Genomic DNA, 19802 nt, shown 5'->3' on the forward strand with positions numbered 1-19802 from the left:
ATACTCTTCAAGAGATCAAAAAAGACACGGAAACAGCTAGATCGCTGGGAACCCTCCAGTACCGCAAAACTCCTTTTAGAGGCGCAAGAGGCAGAGGAGGTACTTACAGAGGCTCATTCCAACAACAGCAGCAGCGTTATTCTTCGAACAGCTCTGGATACCAGCCTAACCGCCAGTCATACCAACAAAGACGGGACCAGTCTTCTGGTTACTCATGGCCTTACAACAAAGGCAAGCAGGCTGCCCGTGGACGAGACTCGTCCAAACGCCAATAGCGGTCTCCTGGCTCTGCCTACTGTTCCCTCCTCCAAGAGATCATCAGTTGGAGGCAGGGTGTCAAAATTCCTTCAGAACTGGTCCCAAATTACATCGGACCGTTGGGTGCTCAACATCATCAGACGAGGACATACTTTGGAGTTTATGGAAGTCCCTCCACCCAGACCCCCGACAGCCATTCCATCAAAACATCTGCGTCTCCTAAGACTCGAGGTACAACAAATGCTCCGCAAAGGGGCGATAGAGCCGGTCCCCTCCATCCAACAGGGCCAAGGTTTCTATTCCAGGTTCTTCCTGGTGAGAAAGACGCGGGAGAAATGGCGCCCCATCCTGGACCTCAGGGAGTTAAATGCCTATCTCATCTCCTTATCCTTCTGGATGGTGTCCCTACAGGACGTTTTGAAGATGGTCAGCCCGGGGGATTTCATGGCCACGCTCTATCTGGAGGATGCGTACTTCCATGTCCCGATTCACCCAGCACACAGAAGGTTCCTTCGCTTCACAGTAGCCAAGAGCCATTTTCAGTTCAGAGTTCTGCCGTTCGGCCTTCGCTCTACCCCAAGGATTTTTACGAAGGTGCTGGCACCTGTAGCAGCATTTCCGCGAAAGAACCACTTCCAGGTCTTCCCTTACCTGGACGATTGGTTACTAAAGGCCCCGACCAGAGCATTAGCGCAGGACGCGGTGCAGGCTTGCACCAATCTGTTCCAAAATCTGGGTCTCACCTTGAACAGAGAGAAATCCACGCTGGTGCCATCACGGACAGCGCGGTTCCTGGGAGCAGTGTTGGATTCGAAGCTCTCAAAGGCATTTCCTACTCTAGAGAGGATACAAAAACTGCAACGATTGGCACGAGGCCTTCAAGGAAAAAAGTGTCTTTCTGTATGCAGCTACAAGTCGCTGCTGGGGGTGATGTCATCATGTATTCCCCTGATCCCGCACTGCAGACTGCGGATGCGCCCCCTGCAGGAGCAACTAGGCCTCCAGTGGCAGCAAGTACACGGATCGTTCGACGACAAAGTGGTTGTCACTCGAGAGATGAAAGAGGCAGTGCTCTGGTGGTCGCATCAACACAATTTATGCCAAGGTCTATCCTTCGCAAGCGTTCCATCACCTCACATACTGACAACGGATGCGTCATTGGAGGGATGGGGAGCAGTGATGCAGGACCTGCAGATCAGCGGCCATTGGTCTCCGCGCGACCAAAAGCTACACATCAACCTGTTGGAGCTGAGAGCGATCAGGCTAGCTCTTCAAGCCTTTCTTCCACGACTCCAGGGTTCACAAGTGCTAGTCAGGACGGACAACACCACGGCTATGCATTATGTGAACAAGGAAGGAGGAACGAGGTCACTCCTCTTGTCGCGAGAGGCTCAACAGATTCTGGAATGGACAATTCTTCACAGAATTTCTCTAAAGGCGGAGCACTTACCAGGAATGCTAAACGAGGGCGCCGACAGGCTGAGCAGGCTCACCTCAGTCAGTCACGAGTGGGAGCTGAAACAACAGGTTCTGGATCTGCTCTTTCAAACATGGGGCACACCAGAGGTGGACCTTTTTGCGACGCCAACCAACAGGAAGTGCCAAGCCTACGCCAGCAGGTTCCACCATCAGGGCTCATTGGGCAATGCCCTATCAATAGTCTGGACGGGGAGGTTTCTTTATGCGTTTCCACCGATTCCCCTGATTCCACGCCTCATCAGGAAAATGAGGACAGAACCGTGCAAGCTAATCCTTATAGCCCCGGCATGGCCGAGACAATTTTGGTACACCGAGCTCCATCTGCTATCGCTAGTCCCCCCAATAGGGCTGGAGGATGTTCCGGATCTCCTGACAATGTCCGAAGGACAGGTTTGGCATCCAGACCCAAGGTCGTTACACCTGACTGCATGGCTCCCGACCAGCGAGAATACATGAATGTTCCTCTTTCCAAGGAGATCAAAGACATCCTTTCACAGGGAAGAGCGCCTTCCACAAACAAAACATACAGACTGAAATGGAAAATATTCTGTATTTGGTGTAAAAAAGAAAAGGTTGATCCTTTCACTTCAAAACCTCATCAACTCCTGCCTTACCTACTCTCGCTAACTAAGTCTAATCTGTCCCATTCTACAATCGAGGTCCATTTAGCGGCGATTTCAAGATTCAGAAGATCTGATTCTGGTCCTTCGTTATGGTCTTCAAGAATTGTCAAGCAATTCCTCAAAGGCCTGTTCAGGGTCTATCCGCCAGTGAGATCTCCTCCTCCGAAGTGGCATTTAAACTTAGTCTTGGCTCAACTAATGAAAGGTCCCTTTGAGCCGATTCACCGCTCAGACCTGAAATACTTGTCATGGAAGTTAGCTTTACTCTTGGCCCTCACCTCGGCAAGGCGAGTGGGGGAGTTGCAGGCCCTTACTATCCAAGAACCGTTTTTGCAGTTCAAAAAGAAAACAGTCATCTTGCGGACGAACCCAAGGTTCATTCCCAAAGTTCCTACTGACTTTCACCTAAATGAGCCTGTGATCCTAAAGACATTTTTTCCGAACCCAGTCACTCCAGCGGAAAAAACATTGCACACTCTGGATTTGCAACGATGTCTAAAATTCTACATAGACCGAATCAAAGACTTAAGAAAGTCTTCGTAATTATTTATTGCCTTCGGCGGTCCAAACAAAGGTCTCCCTCTTTCCAAACAGGGGATCTCAAGATGGATTTTGAGTGCTATTCTACATTGCCACAAGATAGCAGGAAAGCCTCTGGTGGGCAGGATCCGTGCTCATTCAACGAGATCAGTGGCATCTTCTATGGCCCTCTTTGCGGGGGTACATATCAAAGACATTTGCAGGGCTGCTACCTGGAGGGTAATCTGAGGCTCTGAGGTTCCTTCAGGAAGGTTCTAAGGGTGAGGCTCTTCTGATTGGCTGATGCCTAGAGTTTGGTCTCTTTTACAAAAAGAGGCTGCTATGCTACAAAAGGGAATGAGGCCTAGGCCTTTCCTTTCTCTTTTGTACCTACTGTGGTATTTTTTATTACCGAGACTCTCAGTCCGACGACGGGGAATGATACAAAGCATGGGAATCTATGAAAGTTACCAATACTGGGGAACCAAAGTTACAGGTAAGTGACTTGTTTTCTTCTCCAAAAATGTTTTCAAACTGCTTTTAGGTGAAGTTGCACAATGTTCCCATTGATTATACTTAAAAACATTTCTAGGTTTTGCAGATTTATGCAAATAGTGATGTGCATAGTGGTTATAGCAGTACATCCGTTCATAGTTCGATGAACCCTGTAAATAATCATGTTCTGTAAATTTTGCTGACATTACTAAATATGACATTATAATATCAAAGTCCCAATCATCAGAAAATGTACTTGAAACCTTAAACTGGTGAGGATATTTCAAGAGTTCGACCGGGCCATAGATTTCGTAATCCGTTTTGTCCCAAGCTACCCCACCGGGTATTGGAATGGCTGTGACATTCACTGATGATAGTTCTCTTTTCTCGATGTGAGATGACTTGTGTGGCTTTAGGACCAAGTTGATGTTCTGACTTGCTGTGTCCATTGTACTGTAATACAATTTCCTAAAATTAGAACTAAAATTAGACAAAGAAGGAGTATAAGTACGCCTAATATAATCAAATTCAATCAATGGTGCAGTCAGATAGGTTTCTTTGAGTTGATGACAGAGTTCTGTTGCTTTGTCTTTAAAAGTTTTTGTTACTGGCGTTTCTTCGGGTTCGCTTGGATCTTCAGAAAAGTTATCGAAATTGATGAAGTAGCCAGATGCAGTTCTGTCAATTGTTGAAATTGCTTTTTTAAGTTTTCTTTCATTAGCATAGTCTGAGGCTACATCGTTGTAGTCTGGTGTTTCTTGACGAACTGTTTCAATTTGAGTTTCAAGAGGCACAAGTTCCATGGCATTGTTGACTAGTCCTTTTTTATTCACTGCAGGTTTATCAAATGTGATTAGTCTCTCAGTTTGAACCTCTTGGATTGTAGCAAATTTTGGTATTCTGCTATTTCTTGGGAGTCCACTGGGCCTACTATTTATTATTGGCCAGGTCGATGGATACAACTCGGTTCTCGTTTTTACCAGCAAGGGGCGGTAGTACAACTGATCTTGTTCCGCTGACAGCTAAGACAGGTACTGCTTTTCTGTAAGAAGGCCCAAATTCCTTCTTAACCGCAATCTTCTCTCTGACCAGATCCCCAATCTTTAGAATCCAGACAGGTCTTGCTGGGACAGGTGGTGTATCTTCAGTGGTTGTTGGCTGTTGTTTTAACTTTATGTTGCTCAGGGCTTTTCTTGTTTCATTTAAGTCCTGTAAAACAGCCAAACCATCTTTGATGTCAAAGCATTTTTTCTTATCTTCTACCACTGAAGTTTGACTATCTAAATCCTGAATATACATTCTAGTTCCAAACAATAGTTCGTACGGGCTGAAACCTTTTAGAGAATTTCTTGGCAGATTGTTAAGACGACGTTGGACACTTGTTAAATGTTGGACTCACCCATCACCCGAACCGAATACCTTTGCCATTATAGATTGTGGAAAGAAAAAACTGAGACATAAAGCAATCTCATTTCCCTCAGGATGGAAGGGACAAGAGTACCGCAACGCAATGCCCATGCTGGTCATGGCCTCCTTATAAGCTCGAGAGCTAAAAGCAGGACCCTGATCAGAATGAAGCATGGCAATTGCGTATGTGCCGATAAAGACTCGCAAATCTTTTATAACGGTTCTGGCGTCAGCCGAGCGCTGGTGTCTGTATTTTTAAGTGAATCTAGTCAAGTCAAGTCATAAGCTTTTATTCGATTTGAAAGTACAAATCATACAAGCATAAACTTATAAACAATTCATTCCATTTAAAATCATTTTTAAGAAACAAAGTTATTGAAGTGAACTCCGGAATATTTCCTAAGGGAGGTGACATATATAGACAGGCACTGGGCATCAATACATAATTGAGGATATGATAAAAAGCTAAAAGGTGAGAGGTGCATACATGTACAGACAGGAATACAAATAGTTATCACATATAGTGCTTATCCTGGCAGCTGTACATTTTAAAGCAAACACCAAGCCAAAAGATGGGACGTTGTGAATTGCAAAGTAAAATTAAAGAACAGTAAGTACAGACAGGAAAGTGTAGAATTATAGCAGCACTAGACACTTCCTGGCAGCTGTACAATTCAAATAAAGTAACTACAAGGACAAATATCAACATTTTATAATAATAAGAACGTTTAAAAGGCTAAAAAAGCATGGGAGGATACATGTACAGACAGGAATTAAAAGTAATTATCGCACAAAGTGCTCTTCCTGGCAGCTATACATTTTAAATCAGACCCAGAGTAAAAAGGCATGTTACGTCTTTAGTTGCAAAGTACTGTTAAGGACAGATAAGTACAGACCGGAGTATATGAAATTATGGCAATACAATACATTTCCGGGCAGCTGTACATTTCAAAATAAAAGTGGCAACAAAAAAACAAATGTCCACATTCTCAAGGGATGATAGTAGCGCTAGGGCATTCTTAAAAGACCGTATGTTATATTTAATAAAAATGGGTTTTAGGTACCTTATTCTTAAAAAGTGATAAAATTTGCAGAAAAGTAGAAAATGACAGCAACTCTGGCGTGAAATGTTGTCACAAGGGCAAGGAGTTTCAGATTTAAGTTTCTGTACTGGGAACGCAACAAGATGATGTACAATACCCAGCCTAACACGGGTTAGGACAAATTGATGAGAGGGACGGGAAACTTTCGAAAGGTAGGCTTGGAACCCCGATGGTAGATTTAGTTCCTTATAGAACTTCACTGTGGCCAACTTGCCATAAACCTCGTCTCGCGCTTTCTTTTTATACTTTAAAAAAGTTTGTTTGATTTCTTTTTTGGGAATTTCAACCGCCAATTCGGGGTCAAGAAGAACGTCAATATCAAATAGAGTTTTATACCAGAAGTGAATGTATTTCAACCACAGAATGCGGGATGAGAAGTCCAATCCTATACAGTCAAGAATAATTTCTTGAGTGAATCGAGTCTCTGACTTAGCCCAAATAGAGCGCCACAATAAGAGTGGACGAACGGCTGCTAAGTCAGAAATAAACTCGATCCCGACCTCATCATGGATTAGTTGAACGGAAGCAGAATGGGGGACACAACACTTTTTAAAAACTTATTTTCATCTTTTTGTAAGGAAGTGCCATCGATGTGACCCCACACACCCGCCCCATACAGTGCAGAGGGAACACAGCGTATGTTGTATATGTTAATCATATCTCGGATGCTTCTCGATCCGAGCTTGGAAGCAAATCGGAATACGCTGCTGGTGGTTCGCAACATTTTCATCCTGATATTGTCAAGTTCAGGTTTCCAAGACCCATCCTTGGCATAGGTGATTCCCAGGTAACAGAATGATTTGACTTGTAACATTTTGTCACTATCTAGATAAAAACTGGACTTCAATTTGTTAGCTGACTGGCCACATAACATTACATACGTCTTAGATGTATTCACGCAGAGTCTCCTATTTTGAATGAACAGCATGAAGCTGTCAATGAGACGCTGTAAACCTATCTGAGTGCCGGATAAAAGGACAGCGTCATCCGCATATAGTAGGATTGTGACAGGTTTGCCTCCAATCAGCGGAGCGTCTGCTGGTATAGCGGCCAAAGTGCGGTCAATACAGTTGATAAAAAGGGAAAATAAAAGAGGGGCTAACACGCATCCCTGGCCGATGCCCCTTGAAACTTTAAGAAACGGTGTACATTCACCTAGGGTACCGTATCGGACTTTACAAGAAAGTTTCTCGTAGAGCCTTGCCAAAAAATGAACTATTTCTTTCGGTGCCCCTAACTCCAATAAGACCTGCCAAAGAATACTGTGATCAACTAAATCAAATGCGCTGCTTAAGTCAGCAAAACATAAGAAAAGGTTGCCCTTTTTAGCTACTGTGTATTTATTAATTAAAAGATCCAAATTTACACATTGCTCAAGTGTACCCATGCCTTTCCTAAAACCATATTGCACCTTAGTTAAAATGTTCATATCTTCAGCCCAAGTTTCTAGTCTTTTGAGCAGAATTCTGCTCATGACCTTTACTGAGGCGTCCAATAAAGAAATGGGTCGATAATTGGAGGCCTCGGATTTGCTACCTTTTTTAAATAAGGGGATGATGACCGATTGGCCCCAGGAGGGGGGAATATTGCCTTCGGCTGCACAGTTGAAAGTCCTCACCAGAATGGGGGACCACAGGTTAGTTTCGGCTTTTAATAAATCAATAGGGACCCCATCGGGGCCCGGGGCCTTCCCCCCCTTACTGTTAGCAAGTCCTTCATGTCCCTCTTCCAGGGTTATCCCCAAGGGTAAAGGTGACCATGTGGACGATTCAGCGGGAGGTAAGGTTAATGGTATCCCTTCTGGATTAAAGATTTTGGAAAAGTGGATAATGGGAGGTAACATGGGAGGTAATTTCCGGAATGCCCTCGGTATTTAAAAATGGGCTATTGACTGTTTCCCAGTAGAGTTTGCTATTTTTAGTCTCAACTGCTTCATTCAGCTTGTCCCAGGCTTCTCTTTGTAGGACCTTTTTCCTATTAATAATAGCCATTTTATAATTGGCCCTAGTTTGTTTAATTCTGTTGCTATCTCGGGGTTTGAACCCTAAGGCAAGCTTCAGTTCCCGTAAGGCTACTGTACAGGAGTTATCAACCATCCCAATTTGACAGTTTTATTAATTGATGATTTCTTACAAAAAATACCCTCGATAGCAATATTGATATTAATAAAATGTAACAACAAGAGATCAGAATTAATAACGTCTTTTAAGCAATAACTGATCTCAGTTTTACAACTAACTATGACCTCCCTTTGTTTGGCCGCAGAATTGGCCCCGGTCCATTTGATCCCCGGGCCATTAGGTCTGCTTGGAACTATATCGGTGGTACAGGTTTCTCCGGTCACTAGTTTGGCACCTCTTCCGGGAAGGGTGACACAAATGCTATTATGGTCACTAAGACTTTCTTCTCTGACATGCAGGTTTAAGTAGTCACCGTTACTAGAGAACAGGATGTGATCAATAAATGTCCCAGCATCCCTCCCTGTGAAAGTGGGGCAGATGGCATTCAGATTGTTTTTGTTACAGTTTAACAAGTATAGATCTAATTTAAACAACAGTTTATTTAAAATGGAGTCATAGTGGCAATGTGGAAAATGAGGAAAATCCTCGCTCTTGCCCGCACCCCCTCTAAGGTTATCCAGCTCCATTCCAAAACCACATGCATTCCCTTTTGATAGGTGGCATGGCTGCAGGTTAAAATCCCCAGCCCATAGGATGTCCGTCCTCTTATTTGAGATGCCCAGAACCTTTGCAATTTCTTTTTCCAAAGGGAACAAAATATTCCCTCTGGTGGCATCAAAGATATTATAAAAATTAACAAGGACCAAATCTTTTCCCTTACCACATTCAATCCTCAGTACCTGGCTATGTACTCCCACAGTCGTACTGCTTCTGACTTTGTAGTTACTCAATCTGTTGGATAGGAGTATCAAAAGGCCCCCCTTAGCCCTTCCTGAGCTGGATTTAGTGGCATTGAGACAATAGGAAGAGTAGCCTTCTATATTAATGTACTCCTGGCTCCAGGTCTCCTGGAGGAGGACTATATCGAATCCTTCTCCAATAAACCTGGTCCAAAAAGGGGTGTTTAATTTCCCTGCTATTCCTGCAATATTCCAGGAGATCGGGGTAAGATCTGAAGACTTAGTTGCCTGGACTATTATCCTGGGATGCCCAATTGCTGACCTCCTAGTGGGGGACTGAGTGTTGGTAGAATGGTGACTGGGAGAGAGGGATTGGATGGAAGTACCTTCCGGTGCAGAAACCTTCTGTGAAACCACATGTCCGCTAAGAGATGCAGGAGCCACAGTAGGTACTGCTAGTGTACTGACACGGGCAGATTGTACACTGAAACCAGATCCTGACTGTCTATTGTCTGGCTGATTTGTCGGTGCAGAAACCTTCTGTGAGACCACATGTTCGCTAAGAGATGCGGGAGCCACAGTAGGTACTGCTAGTGTACTGACAAGGACAGATTGAACACTGAAACCAGATCCTGACTGCCTATTGTCTGGCTGATTTGTCGGTGGTGGGACATAATGTCAGTCAACCATCTCCAGGCAGTCAAATCTGTTGGTTGTCTGAATACCTTGCCACCCGCTGTCTACAAAATGGCTTTTGTTGGGATACCAAGGACGAGGTACCCATTCCCTGCCCCTATTCTGTTGGGTTCGCCATGGGTCTCCATAATCCCATGGATGTTCTTGGGGCATGGCCCAGTTTGGCGGTGGAATTGGGTAGTGATAGTTAAATGTGGGGGGGTAAAAAAACGAGAGTCGATGCGTGTCGATGCCCCCTTTCTTCTCCAGATCTGGCCATGAACAAATATGGTTCACAGTGGATGCATCCTCGCATGTAACGATGACGCAGTCCCCCTGAATACACTTGGGGCTCTTCCCCACCCAAGGTACCCTACGTACAGATGATATTCTGCTGGTGTTGGGAGGCTTCAATGGCCTATTAATACTGAGCCACTGAAGGATTTTATTCCGGAGGGACCAGTGAGGCTCATCTGTTCCTGCAGTAAGTTCAGGTACTCCTGTTAGAATTACGGTAAATGGAGCTGCCTCAGGAGCCAGATGAACTGGACGTGTAGATCTGGTCCCCCTCTTGCCTTCATTAGAATGAGTTTTAGGGGGGGTCAGAGGTTTACTGTTGGATTGCTGTGAGGACACATTGGTCGTAATATGATTAGCGTCGGTTGGCATAACTAGAGGGGTAGGAGCAGGGGGGATTTGCTGACTGGATGAAGGTGTCTGGGGTAAGGATTTGATTTTGGGCTTGGATTTTGTGCAATTTACACAGGTATTTTGAGCAAGTGATAAAGGAGTTGTGGACTAGTTTGTTTTAGGTTGTACGTTAAACGTAACAGACGGTCTGTCGGAGTTAACTGAGGGAACCCCCGAACAGACTGCTGAGGATACCCCCCCCCCGGGGTTTGGCAGTTGCTGCCCTGGGCTGGCTGGGTGTTTTAACAAGAAGTATGGCAAGCTGTCTTTCAATTGCCATAATACTCCGTTCCAGCGGCTGGAGATGATGTATAAGTAGGTCCCTAAATCTTTCAAAAAGCTAGGAAAAATCACAATCCGTCTGACAAGGGCCACCCTCCTGAACATTAACCAAAGTGGGACAATATAAGTTAGGTAACCCAGATGAAACAGAATTAATACTAGGGGTAGCATTCGTAGTTGAACCTTTCTTTTTCTTAGTTTTAGAAAGTTGGTTGGCGTTAGACCCTTTATTTGGGAGTACTGGCTGCTTGGGTACGGCACCTTCTCTCACCCCCTTAAGCCGAGTTACTTGTGCAGAATCTTCAGCCACAATCTGCTCAAGGTCCGGGGTGATCTCAAGGTTCCCTGTCGTATCCAGTTCCAGTGACAGGTTCGTGGCTGACAAATCAACGGCATTAGGAATAGAATGTACTTGTGCTGCTGCAGTTCCAGACTGAATTAAGATTGGAATAGGAGCAGCTGTTGGGAGCGGGGTTTGAGCCGCTGCTATAAGGCCCAATGAAGATCTCCTAGCGATCGCAAGGTCCTGGGATACCCTGCGTTCTAAGAGGGAAATATTGTGGTTAATAGCCACAGTGGTGGTAGATATGAACTTATCAATAGGGCCTGTAATCAATCAGTTCTAAGGGCAGTCTTACTTCTATATCCCCTTGTTGTAGACATTTTGGTAAGGTTACAGACTTCAAGGGCTAATTCCAAAGGTCACAATGGCTAGAAAGAGTACCTTTAGCAGGAGAAAAGGACGTCTGGCAGTAGAAACCAAGGGAGTAGGCCCAGCCCAGCTTGGCTCGGTCTGGAACGGGCTGAAACGGGCCCGCCCTTGGCCCGGGCTTCGCCCGGCGTCCCGCGAGGGAGGGTGAGCACGACTTTTAAGCGCCTCCTGGCACTTCTTGCTGGTGGTGCTGTCGCAAGGCCTGTTGGGGGATGTAGTTCCCCGGCCCCCGCTTTCCACTCTGCGGCCGTCTCCCAAAACCAGCGGGAGTCGAGCGGCGGGAGGCGATCCTGTAGTGATCCGGCTGGAACAGTCGTTTGGCAAAGTTAGGTTTTGTCAGGTTTGGTCAGCCAAGCTGCTGACAAGAATTCTCGCTATGCAGAAGTTTCCCCCGCTCTGCGGGGTGAGCAGGACTTTTAAGCGCCTCCTGGCGCTTCTTGCTGGTGGTGCTGTCGCAAGGCCTGTTGGGGGATGTAGTTCCCCGGCCCCCGCTCTCCACTCTGCGGCCGTCTCCCAAGACCAGCGGGAGTCGAGCGGCGGGAGGCGATCCTGTAGTGATCCGGCTGGAACACTCGTTTGGCAAAGTTAGGTTTGGTCAGGTTTGGTCAGCCAAGCTGCTGACAAGAATTCTCGCTATGCAGATGTGAATCTAGTCTTAAAAGAAATTAATGGGACGCTGGATTTTACGTATAGATAGCCTTATGCTAACTACAGAAATGGCCATGGCAATACTCCGGTTGGCTCGCTACTGCGATCTTTCTTGCAGTTTGGACAGCTCTTTGCAAATTTATAATGTTGCAGGCTCATCCCCGGCCACCAGTATTCTGATTGTAATTCATGCGTGCGTCTGCTATTAATCAGACTCTCCTGTTCGTGTTTGGAATTACTCTATCCCCCACTCCAGGGATTCGAGCAAAAGGAACCGAGGTTGCGTCAATTACGTATATATAATTGAGTGGATAGTTCACGGGTAGTGCTGCACAGTCGCCTTTTGAAGACTTTTTTACCGCCAGCATGGTTTCCCCGTCTATGTATTTTTCTGAACGCTTTTTTGTGGCTACGGAAGCCGGTTGAGTTGCTTCCGCTGTGGCTGTATTAGCCAATGAATTCCCTGCAACGTGAACGCCATCACGTTGATGACTCAGTGTGTGTATCACGTGAGTCTTTTGTAGTTCTTTCTGTAAAAGAATTACCTGTTCCCAAAGCTTCTTATGCTTTATTTTGGCACCTGTGTCATCTTTGTAATCGTTTTGAACCCAATTCTGCAAATCATTATTGTAAGATTTGACGCAGAAATGCGAATCACACACTATTAGTGTCGGGAATTCACGATCGGCATTTTCAAGCGCCATCTTTAAAGATCTGATTTCAGCTCTCTGAGCCGAACAGTTTCTCAGTGATTCAGTTTGTTATTTTTGGTCTGAATTTACCACAGCGCTAGCGACCTTTAACAATCGCGCATGCTGCATTGTAGGATTTATTATCCACATCGTAAAGTTGTACAAATCTGTCCGTATAGATTTTACAACAGTACTGTTGGAGAGGCAGAATTTCGATTGGCAGAGGATATTCTTCTTCATATTTCAAATCATTCAGTTTTTTCATGTTCGGGACAAAATAGTATGTCAAGTCTTGTGGAGCAAGAGAATTTTCCCACTGTATCCATTTTGGATCTAGTGCCACTGTTTTTAGATTAACTGGGGTGAATAACGCCTCAAAGGCTGATTCTGCTGTAAAAACAGTTATTCTTTTGCCTTGGGCTTGAGCTCTTTCTTTTGCTACAGCGGTCTGAACCGCCTTTACAGTATTTTCTGTAAGACTGAATGTTTTTTCAGCTTGTGTACACAAATGTGATTTGTAAGCTATTTGTACCGTTTCTCCCTCATTAGAGGTCAGGTACGTGAATCCGCATCTTCCTGGGATGACTCGGATTACAAGGTTGCGTGTATTGTCACGAGTTTCTAATTTTGTTTTAGCTAACATGTCTGTTTGCAATGATCTCAAAATTTCTGTGTGTTTCTGAGTCCAATCGATTGGTTTAAAATCAGGTTTTATTAATTCGTAGAGAGGTTTAACCCTCTCTGCATAATTTAGAATGTAAGTTCTTCCGAAATTCAGGAAGCCTAGTATTGATTGTAAGTTCTTCAGCGTTTTTGGTGCTTGGAGTACAGCACACGTCTCTAAGAAGTTGTCTGCTAGGCTTTTGCCTTCACTTGATAATTCGTATCCTAGAAATAGGACAGTTAGATGGGCAATTCGTGATTTTTTAAAGTTGAATTTGTAGCCCTCTGCTGCGAACCCAAGTATTATGGTGTTCACTCTTTTCAAGTGAGTATCCAGGTCGTCATCTGTGAGATAGGTCATCGACATATAATGCTTATCATCATACATTTGTAGTAACTCTGTTACTCTTGCTGAGAATAATCCTGGGCTATTCTTGAATCCCTGTGGGAGTCGACAGAAATTCTGCTGTGACCCCATTATTGAGAAAGCGGTTAAATACCTACTTTCCGGTGTAATATTTTGACAAAAGAACCCATTAGAAATGTCTAATGTTGTTTTGTATTTTTTGCCAACTATGTTATTCCTTAGTGCCGCACTGTGCGAATTTTGCACCGCAAATGTCTTGCAACATGAGTTAAGGTGTCTGTAGTCCAAGACTAGACGATATGAATCGTCTGGTTTGGAGACAGGAAACAAAGGATTGTTCATTTGAGAGTTGCATGTTTCAATCACCCCTTGGTATTCAAGTTGATCTAAGATCTCCCTGACCTGTTTTTTAGCTTCTTGCTTAATTGGGTACTGTGTTTATGCAGTTGGTTGACATTTTAACTGGATTTTGTGAGGAGGAGAGTCCTCATCCCATCCTACATGATTCTTATATAATGCAGGTGCTTGGGCTACTGCCCATTTTCTTGCATATATGTATTTTCTATGTATTGGAATATGATTTGAAAAGGCAGGCATAATCATTTCTTCGCCATGAGGGCATTCCCTGACCAACTCTGGTGGCCAGTCTTTCTCAGCTAATAGGATGTCATAGCTTTTTGAGAGGTTATCCCAAAACAGACCCCTTACCTTCCTAGTCTTATCTCCCTCTATACGCAATGTTATTTCGTATATTTTATGAGGTTCGATAACTCTGGTATCTGTAGTTTCCACCTAAATGTATTCATTCGTGTCCACTGTTTCCAGATGATTCATCAGGGTCTTGCGAGCTATGGTCACTTCTTCTGCGCTGTCTAGCATTGTCTGTGCCCACTCTCCGTTTTTCAGCTGTGTTCTCCGTATCCTCGACTGCTTGATTATTTTAATACTTGCTACCTTCTTTCTTGGAAATTGTAATTTTTTACTTTGAGCAGGTTCCTTGTCTTTGGACTTGACGTGCTCTTCCCTGTGTTGTGACCGTCCTCTTCTTTCCGATTTCTGCGAGGAAGTCTGAAAAGATCGAGAGTGACGTGTATCAATATCTTGATATCTATCAGGCTCTTTCAAATTATCCCTATTTCTAAGGTTGTTTCTTTTCTCAGAGGGCTCCCTTTGGGGAGACTTGTGTTCTCGGTTCGGAGATCTTTCTCTCCGCCGAGGAGACCTTCCTCTGGACTGGAATCTTTTTTCTTTGGGAGTGGATTGTTTATTTCCATCCCAGCTCTTTTTTGGAGTGTTTAGATTATTTTTAATAAATATCTTTTCAGGATTTTCAAGTAGTTGGGGTTTTACCGGTTTCCCACCCAAACTATCTCTACCTAGTTCTTCATAGGATTTTTCTATGATTCTGGCAAGTTCAATTGGTTGGTCTGCTATATCGGTTTCTTTCAACTTTTGGAGGTAAGTTATATCTTCCATTGCCAATTGAACTAACTCTCTATATGCCTTTGTTAATTCTTTTATTTTAACTAAGAGTTCTTCACTTGACATTTTATCAATGTCTCAATGTGGTGTGTAGCTGGCTAGAACCGGCCACACTGCTCCTGGTCTACCTAGTGGACCGAGCCTGGTGATGTGATCATTATGTTTTTGGGCGCCTTTAAACCAGAGCAGGTGGAATTTAAGGAGTGTATTCATCCGGAGGTTCCTCTATTTTGTAATAGTGGAAATCGTGTGTTGTAGCGTTTGCTGCTGGAAAGTTTATCCATTAATAGAATACCTCTGTCTGCCGATATGCGTGTGCCTCTATCACAAAAATGTCTGTACCACCTTGTGATGTCAGTCCGTTTTCTTTAAGTTTTAGAGTTATAGTTCTTCTTATGTTGACCGGAATGAGTATAGCATTCGGGTCATTCTGTAGGAGACTTGTGTCATCCTCTAGGAGTTGAGTGGCTATTCTAGCTGCCTCCCTGTCATCATCACTTTCTGTCATTTTACTGGCTGAAAGTTTGTTCCTGTTGCAGAATTACTTTCAAGGAGACAAAAGATTAGGTGCACAATATTTTGGAACACTGTATCCTTCAACGTTGACTAAACCAAAAACTCTACATAGGAATCTCTTCCTTCTAAGTTCCAGCGGATTTTAACCTTTCACCCACTCCAGACGTCTATTGAAGTATTTACGGGAAAAAAGGGTCTGTGTGAAAAAGCACGACGGAGTTTCTCTAACGTCTTGCTTTAGTTTTATCGCCTTACCAAACGTTGGGCGCCAGGTAGTGTAGTTCCTATGTTCCCAATAGGCTCTGCGCATTGGAATAACATAAACAGCAGTGTAGACGTAGGACTGAGGTCATCTAGGTCTCTACTGACTATGTTAGACTTAATTTAGGTTTGCCCCAGCTAGCTCAGAGGTCTCTGGAAACTTTCTTGAATGAATAGGGAGAGATCAGCTTCCCTGGGTCAGACAAGAAGGGATTCAGCTTTCGACAACCGCATAAACATGACAACTTTGCTCCCTCAGAATAAGAGTAAATCTCTAGAGTCGTGTGAAAACAATAGACCGCTATTTCACTCAGTCAGATGTGCGTTCTTAGTTTCACCAGAGTGCAGAGAAGAGAGAGACAGGCGTTTTCAATTAAAGGTATTATTTATTGAGCAGTCTTCCTTCTCATGCAAGAGAAATGAATTGCCACAATTACAATACTTAATATAAAGTAAAGTACGTACAGTAAAAGGAGTATTATTAAATAATACTGTAAAAGCATTGATATGGTTTCTTACCCATAAGACACTTTAAAATGGATAAAATATATACATACATACATACATATATACATTGGCTAACTTGCTCAACTGGTGCTTCTAAAATACGCCTACCCCGGTGTACCTGACCTAAGCCTAATACGTGGGAAGGAGTAAGTAAGTAGCAGTTTAAGTTAAGTTGGTTTTGCCAAGAATCTGATTCAAGAATTCTCTCTAAGGGTTTAGTCAGCACTGTACCTTGGGAATAGAATGTAGGAGGTCTGGTATCTCTCTCTCAGGACTCGATATCCCAGTCACCCGCAAGGGTAGGCTGGAAACGCCGGAGCTGGATTTTCTCGGCCGGAGAAAAGACAGCGTTTTCCTCAGCGTGTCAAAGAGATGGGGCAGCGTCCGTGGGCTTTTCGCATCAGCTGGGCTCTCGGAAAGTAGATAGCTGCTCTGCTCCAAAACCACCACCGTGTGTTTGCTTAAGGCAACGTTGGTATATTTATACCTGAAAGGTGCCGGGTTTGGCATAAGGTTTGGACATAAGACGTCAATAAAGATGTCACTAAGAACTGGCCGTTCTTACAGTGCTCGCAGGAGTTCTATTACAAATCAAAACAAAGCAAGTGGGGATTTCCCAGGTTGCTGGAGGTTTGGTGTGTTGAAAGAACTCGTTGTGCTTTCTAGGAATCTAAGGGAGTAGCTTTTGCCATGCTTGGAACTGCAAGGGCGATTTACTGAAATATGGATCTGATTCTTATGCCATTATTGGGATATTATTGATTATAGCCGTACAAGGGCATAAAATGGTAATATTGATTCAGGTTCCTAGATAAAAACACAATACTTCAAGATCCCAACTTACCTCTCGAAGTGGTGGTCTCACCTGAAGAATCTCCGTCCCGAGCCGGCAGCCTTTGTTTACTTTGTAACTTTCCCATTGGATAAAATTGAGCGCCCGACGGCTCAAAAGCATCCGGCACCAAGTCGCCCGAGTGCCACTGGAAGTTCAACTACTACCCTACTCTACTTCCCCACTTGCCCTGAGTAAGTGACCAGGAGCTCAGCTCCCACAGCCGCGTGGCCTGCTTGCTTGCAGCCACCAACCAAAGGCCCCGTACTCTCCATTTGATTGCATTGGGCCTAATCTCTCTGCACCCGGCTGCCCCTGTGCCACTGAGGGTGTAACAACTGTACCTTTCCGACCCTGGGAGATCCTTGAGTCTATGCCCAGAACCTTAACTCTACCAGTCGAGTACTTACCTAAAAGCCGATAACTCACTTTCCTTCCATAGGTTAACATTGACTGGTTTTCACTTGAAATTTCTTCTGTTGATTTCTGAAACTTTAACATATTCATCTAAAATTAGCTGAATAACGAATTCCGAATTACTCACCTGTGATCAGGGGAGAAACCAGTACTGTACCATTTAGCCCAGTACTGAACCGCAAAGTAACCCTAACTGTACTTACCAGTTACCTGCATTTTCTTCCATAGGAAACCATTGACTGATTTTCTGTGAAATTTCTTCTAAGTGTCAATTTTTGCAAACTACAAATATTCTTTAAAAATCATACAAAGTACCAAAACGTAATTGCGTTGGTCCCGGGACTGAATCCAGGATCCCGTCCTGTGGTTAGAAAAGTAATCCTTAAAGTAATCAACTGCATTTATGTAGAAAAACCCATTGAACTCAAAGCTTAATTGTGTTTAGAATTGTGTTGCCTACTGCAACCCCTGTAGCTATTGTACTTACAAAGTCTATTGACTTTTTGCAAAGTAATTACCTAAAGTCACACATATTGAGAAAAGTATATTTTAAGTTCAGTTCTTGAGTGTGTGAAACCTTTTGCTGACTGAGTGTGTACAACAAATGCTTTACACTGTCCTCTGATGTTGGCTTACTGCTCAACCAAGCTACCACTTTAGAGAGTAAGGTTATATCTAACGTTAACCTCTGTCATACCTCTGGGGATTGGGGACTCTATACACACTGTACCTTACTTTGGTCCAGTATATATAGAGCCACTTTCTTACAGAAGGAAACTCTCTCGTTGAGGTATTTGGGTCCGATGTTGTTGTGGGATTTGTAGGCATGGGTGAGGAACTTGAAGGTGACCCTCTTCTCGACAGGGAGAAAGTGGAGGTCTCTTAGGTGTCTGGGCATGTGTTTGTGACGCGGTGTCCCGAGGACAAGTCTGGCTCGGCGGTCTGGAGTTTGTGTATAAGAGTTCTGTTTATTTACGGCGTATAGGGCATTGCCGTAGTCCAGTCTGCTGGTTATGAGCGCGTGGGTGACGGTCCTTCTGCAGTCAGGGGGCATCCATTTGCAGATCTTGCGGAGGATGCGCAGGCAGTTGAAACTGGAGGAAGCGATGGCGTTGATCTGGCGGCTCATGGAGAGTGAGGAGCAGGCGATGATGCCGAGGTTTCGTATGTGGTCATTAGGAGTGGGTGGATTCCCGAGGGCTGAGGGCCACCAGGCGTTATCCCAAGCGGAGGTGCAGGGTCTGAGGATGAGGACCTTGGTTTTCTCTGAGTTGTCTTTCATCCAGGCTGTGACAGCCTTCATTCCTTCATGGAAGCAGAGTCTGGTGTCTTCAGGATTCTTTGTGAGTAAGAGGATGAGCTGAGTGTGGTCGTCATAGGATACGATGCTGAGCCCATGTTGTCTGGCGAATGCGGCGAGGGGGCCATGTAGATGTTGAAGAGCGTAGGTCTGAGCGATGATCCTTGAGGTACCCTGCAGTTGATATTGGTGGGTTTGGAGCAGAAGGGAAGGGAGTCTGATCCTCTGGGTTCTGCCGGAGGGAAAGGATTGGATCCAGTCGAGGGCGGCTCCTTGTATCCCCGCGTCGTGAAGTTTAGCTGCGAGCGTGCGATGTGAAACGGTGTCGAAAGCTGCGGAGAGGTCTAGAAGGATGAGGGCCGCACTGTGTCCCTGGTCAAGAAGCATGCAGATGTCACCTGTGGTGGCGAGAAGGGCTGTCTCTGTGCTGTGGTTGCTGCGGAATCCAGACTGGGAGGCGTCTAGGATGGAGTTCTCTTCGATGAATGCAGTCAGCTGTGCGTTAATGAGTCTCTCTGCGACTTTGGCAGTGAAGGGGGAGGGGGGAGATGGGCTGGTAGTTTGTCAGGTCCGTTGGGTCGGCTGTTGGTTTCTTGAGGAGGGGTTTAACCTCCGCCCGCTTCCAGTCGTCTGGGAAGATGCCGGATTTCAAAGAGGCGTTGATGGTCCATTCTAGTTCGGGTGCGATTGTATTCTTCATTTTTGCGGTAGCCAACTCCACCCATCAGGTGCTGGAGGCAAAGTAAAGCACAATTTTCAGTGTCTACCATCTTAAAGATGGTGGGACTTATCCAATCAGGTCTAGGGTTATGCCCTCTTCAACAGGAGGGTGGCTTAATAGTAGGTGTATCCACCCCCGGTAAGAAACCCACAGGTCCCTCCTACTCCCCTGTAACACCCATAAATCTAGTTATCTAGGTGGCACTCCCTGTCCCTGAAACTCGTTCCTGCCGAGCCTAAGAAGAGAGAAAGGATAAGATACAGTGCAGAGAAGACTGAAGACAACCACTGACT

The 19802-nt window shown here is 44.7% G+C and overlaps 2 protein-coding genes across 3 annotated transcripts in view; both read left to right on the forward strand.

Moving 5' to 3' along the window:
- PUM2 (pumilio RNA binding family member 2) overlaps positions 1-19802 on the forward strand; it is a 755055-nt gene that overhangs the window by 330863 nt on the left and 404390 nt on the right. The window lies entirely within an intron of this gene.
- Positions 1396-14833, forward strand: LOC147707091 (uncharacterized). Its single transcript, XM_086926284.1, has 2 exons — positions 1396-5040; positions 11745-14833. The coding sequence occupies exon 1, from the start codon at positions 1425-1427 to the stop codon at positions 2901-2903; it is 1479 nt and encodes a 492-aa protein (XP_086782410.1). The 5' UTR covers positions 1396-1424; the 3' UTR covers positions 2904-5040; positions 11745-14833.

The sequence above is a fragment of the Lissotriton vulgaris genome, chromosome 6 (assembly GCF_964263255.1).
Source record: "Lissotriton vulgaris chromosome 6, aLisVul1.2, whole genome shotgun sequence".
Lineage (NCBI taxonomy): Eukaryota > Metazoa > Chordata > Amphibia > Caudata > Salamandridae > Lissotriton > Lissotriton vulgaris.

Bases quoted from the DNA above. Each gene is read 5' to 3' on its own strand.
- LOC147707091 (XM_086926284.1), top strand. From the start codon at position 1,425: ATGGGGAGCAGTGATGCAGGACCTGCAGATCAGCGGCCATTGGTCTCC.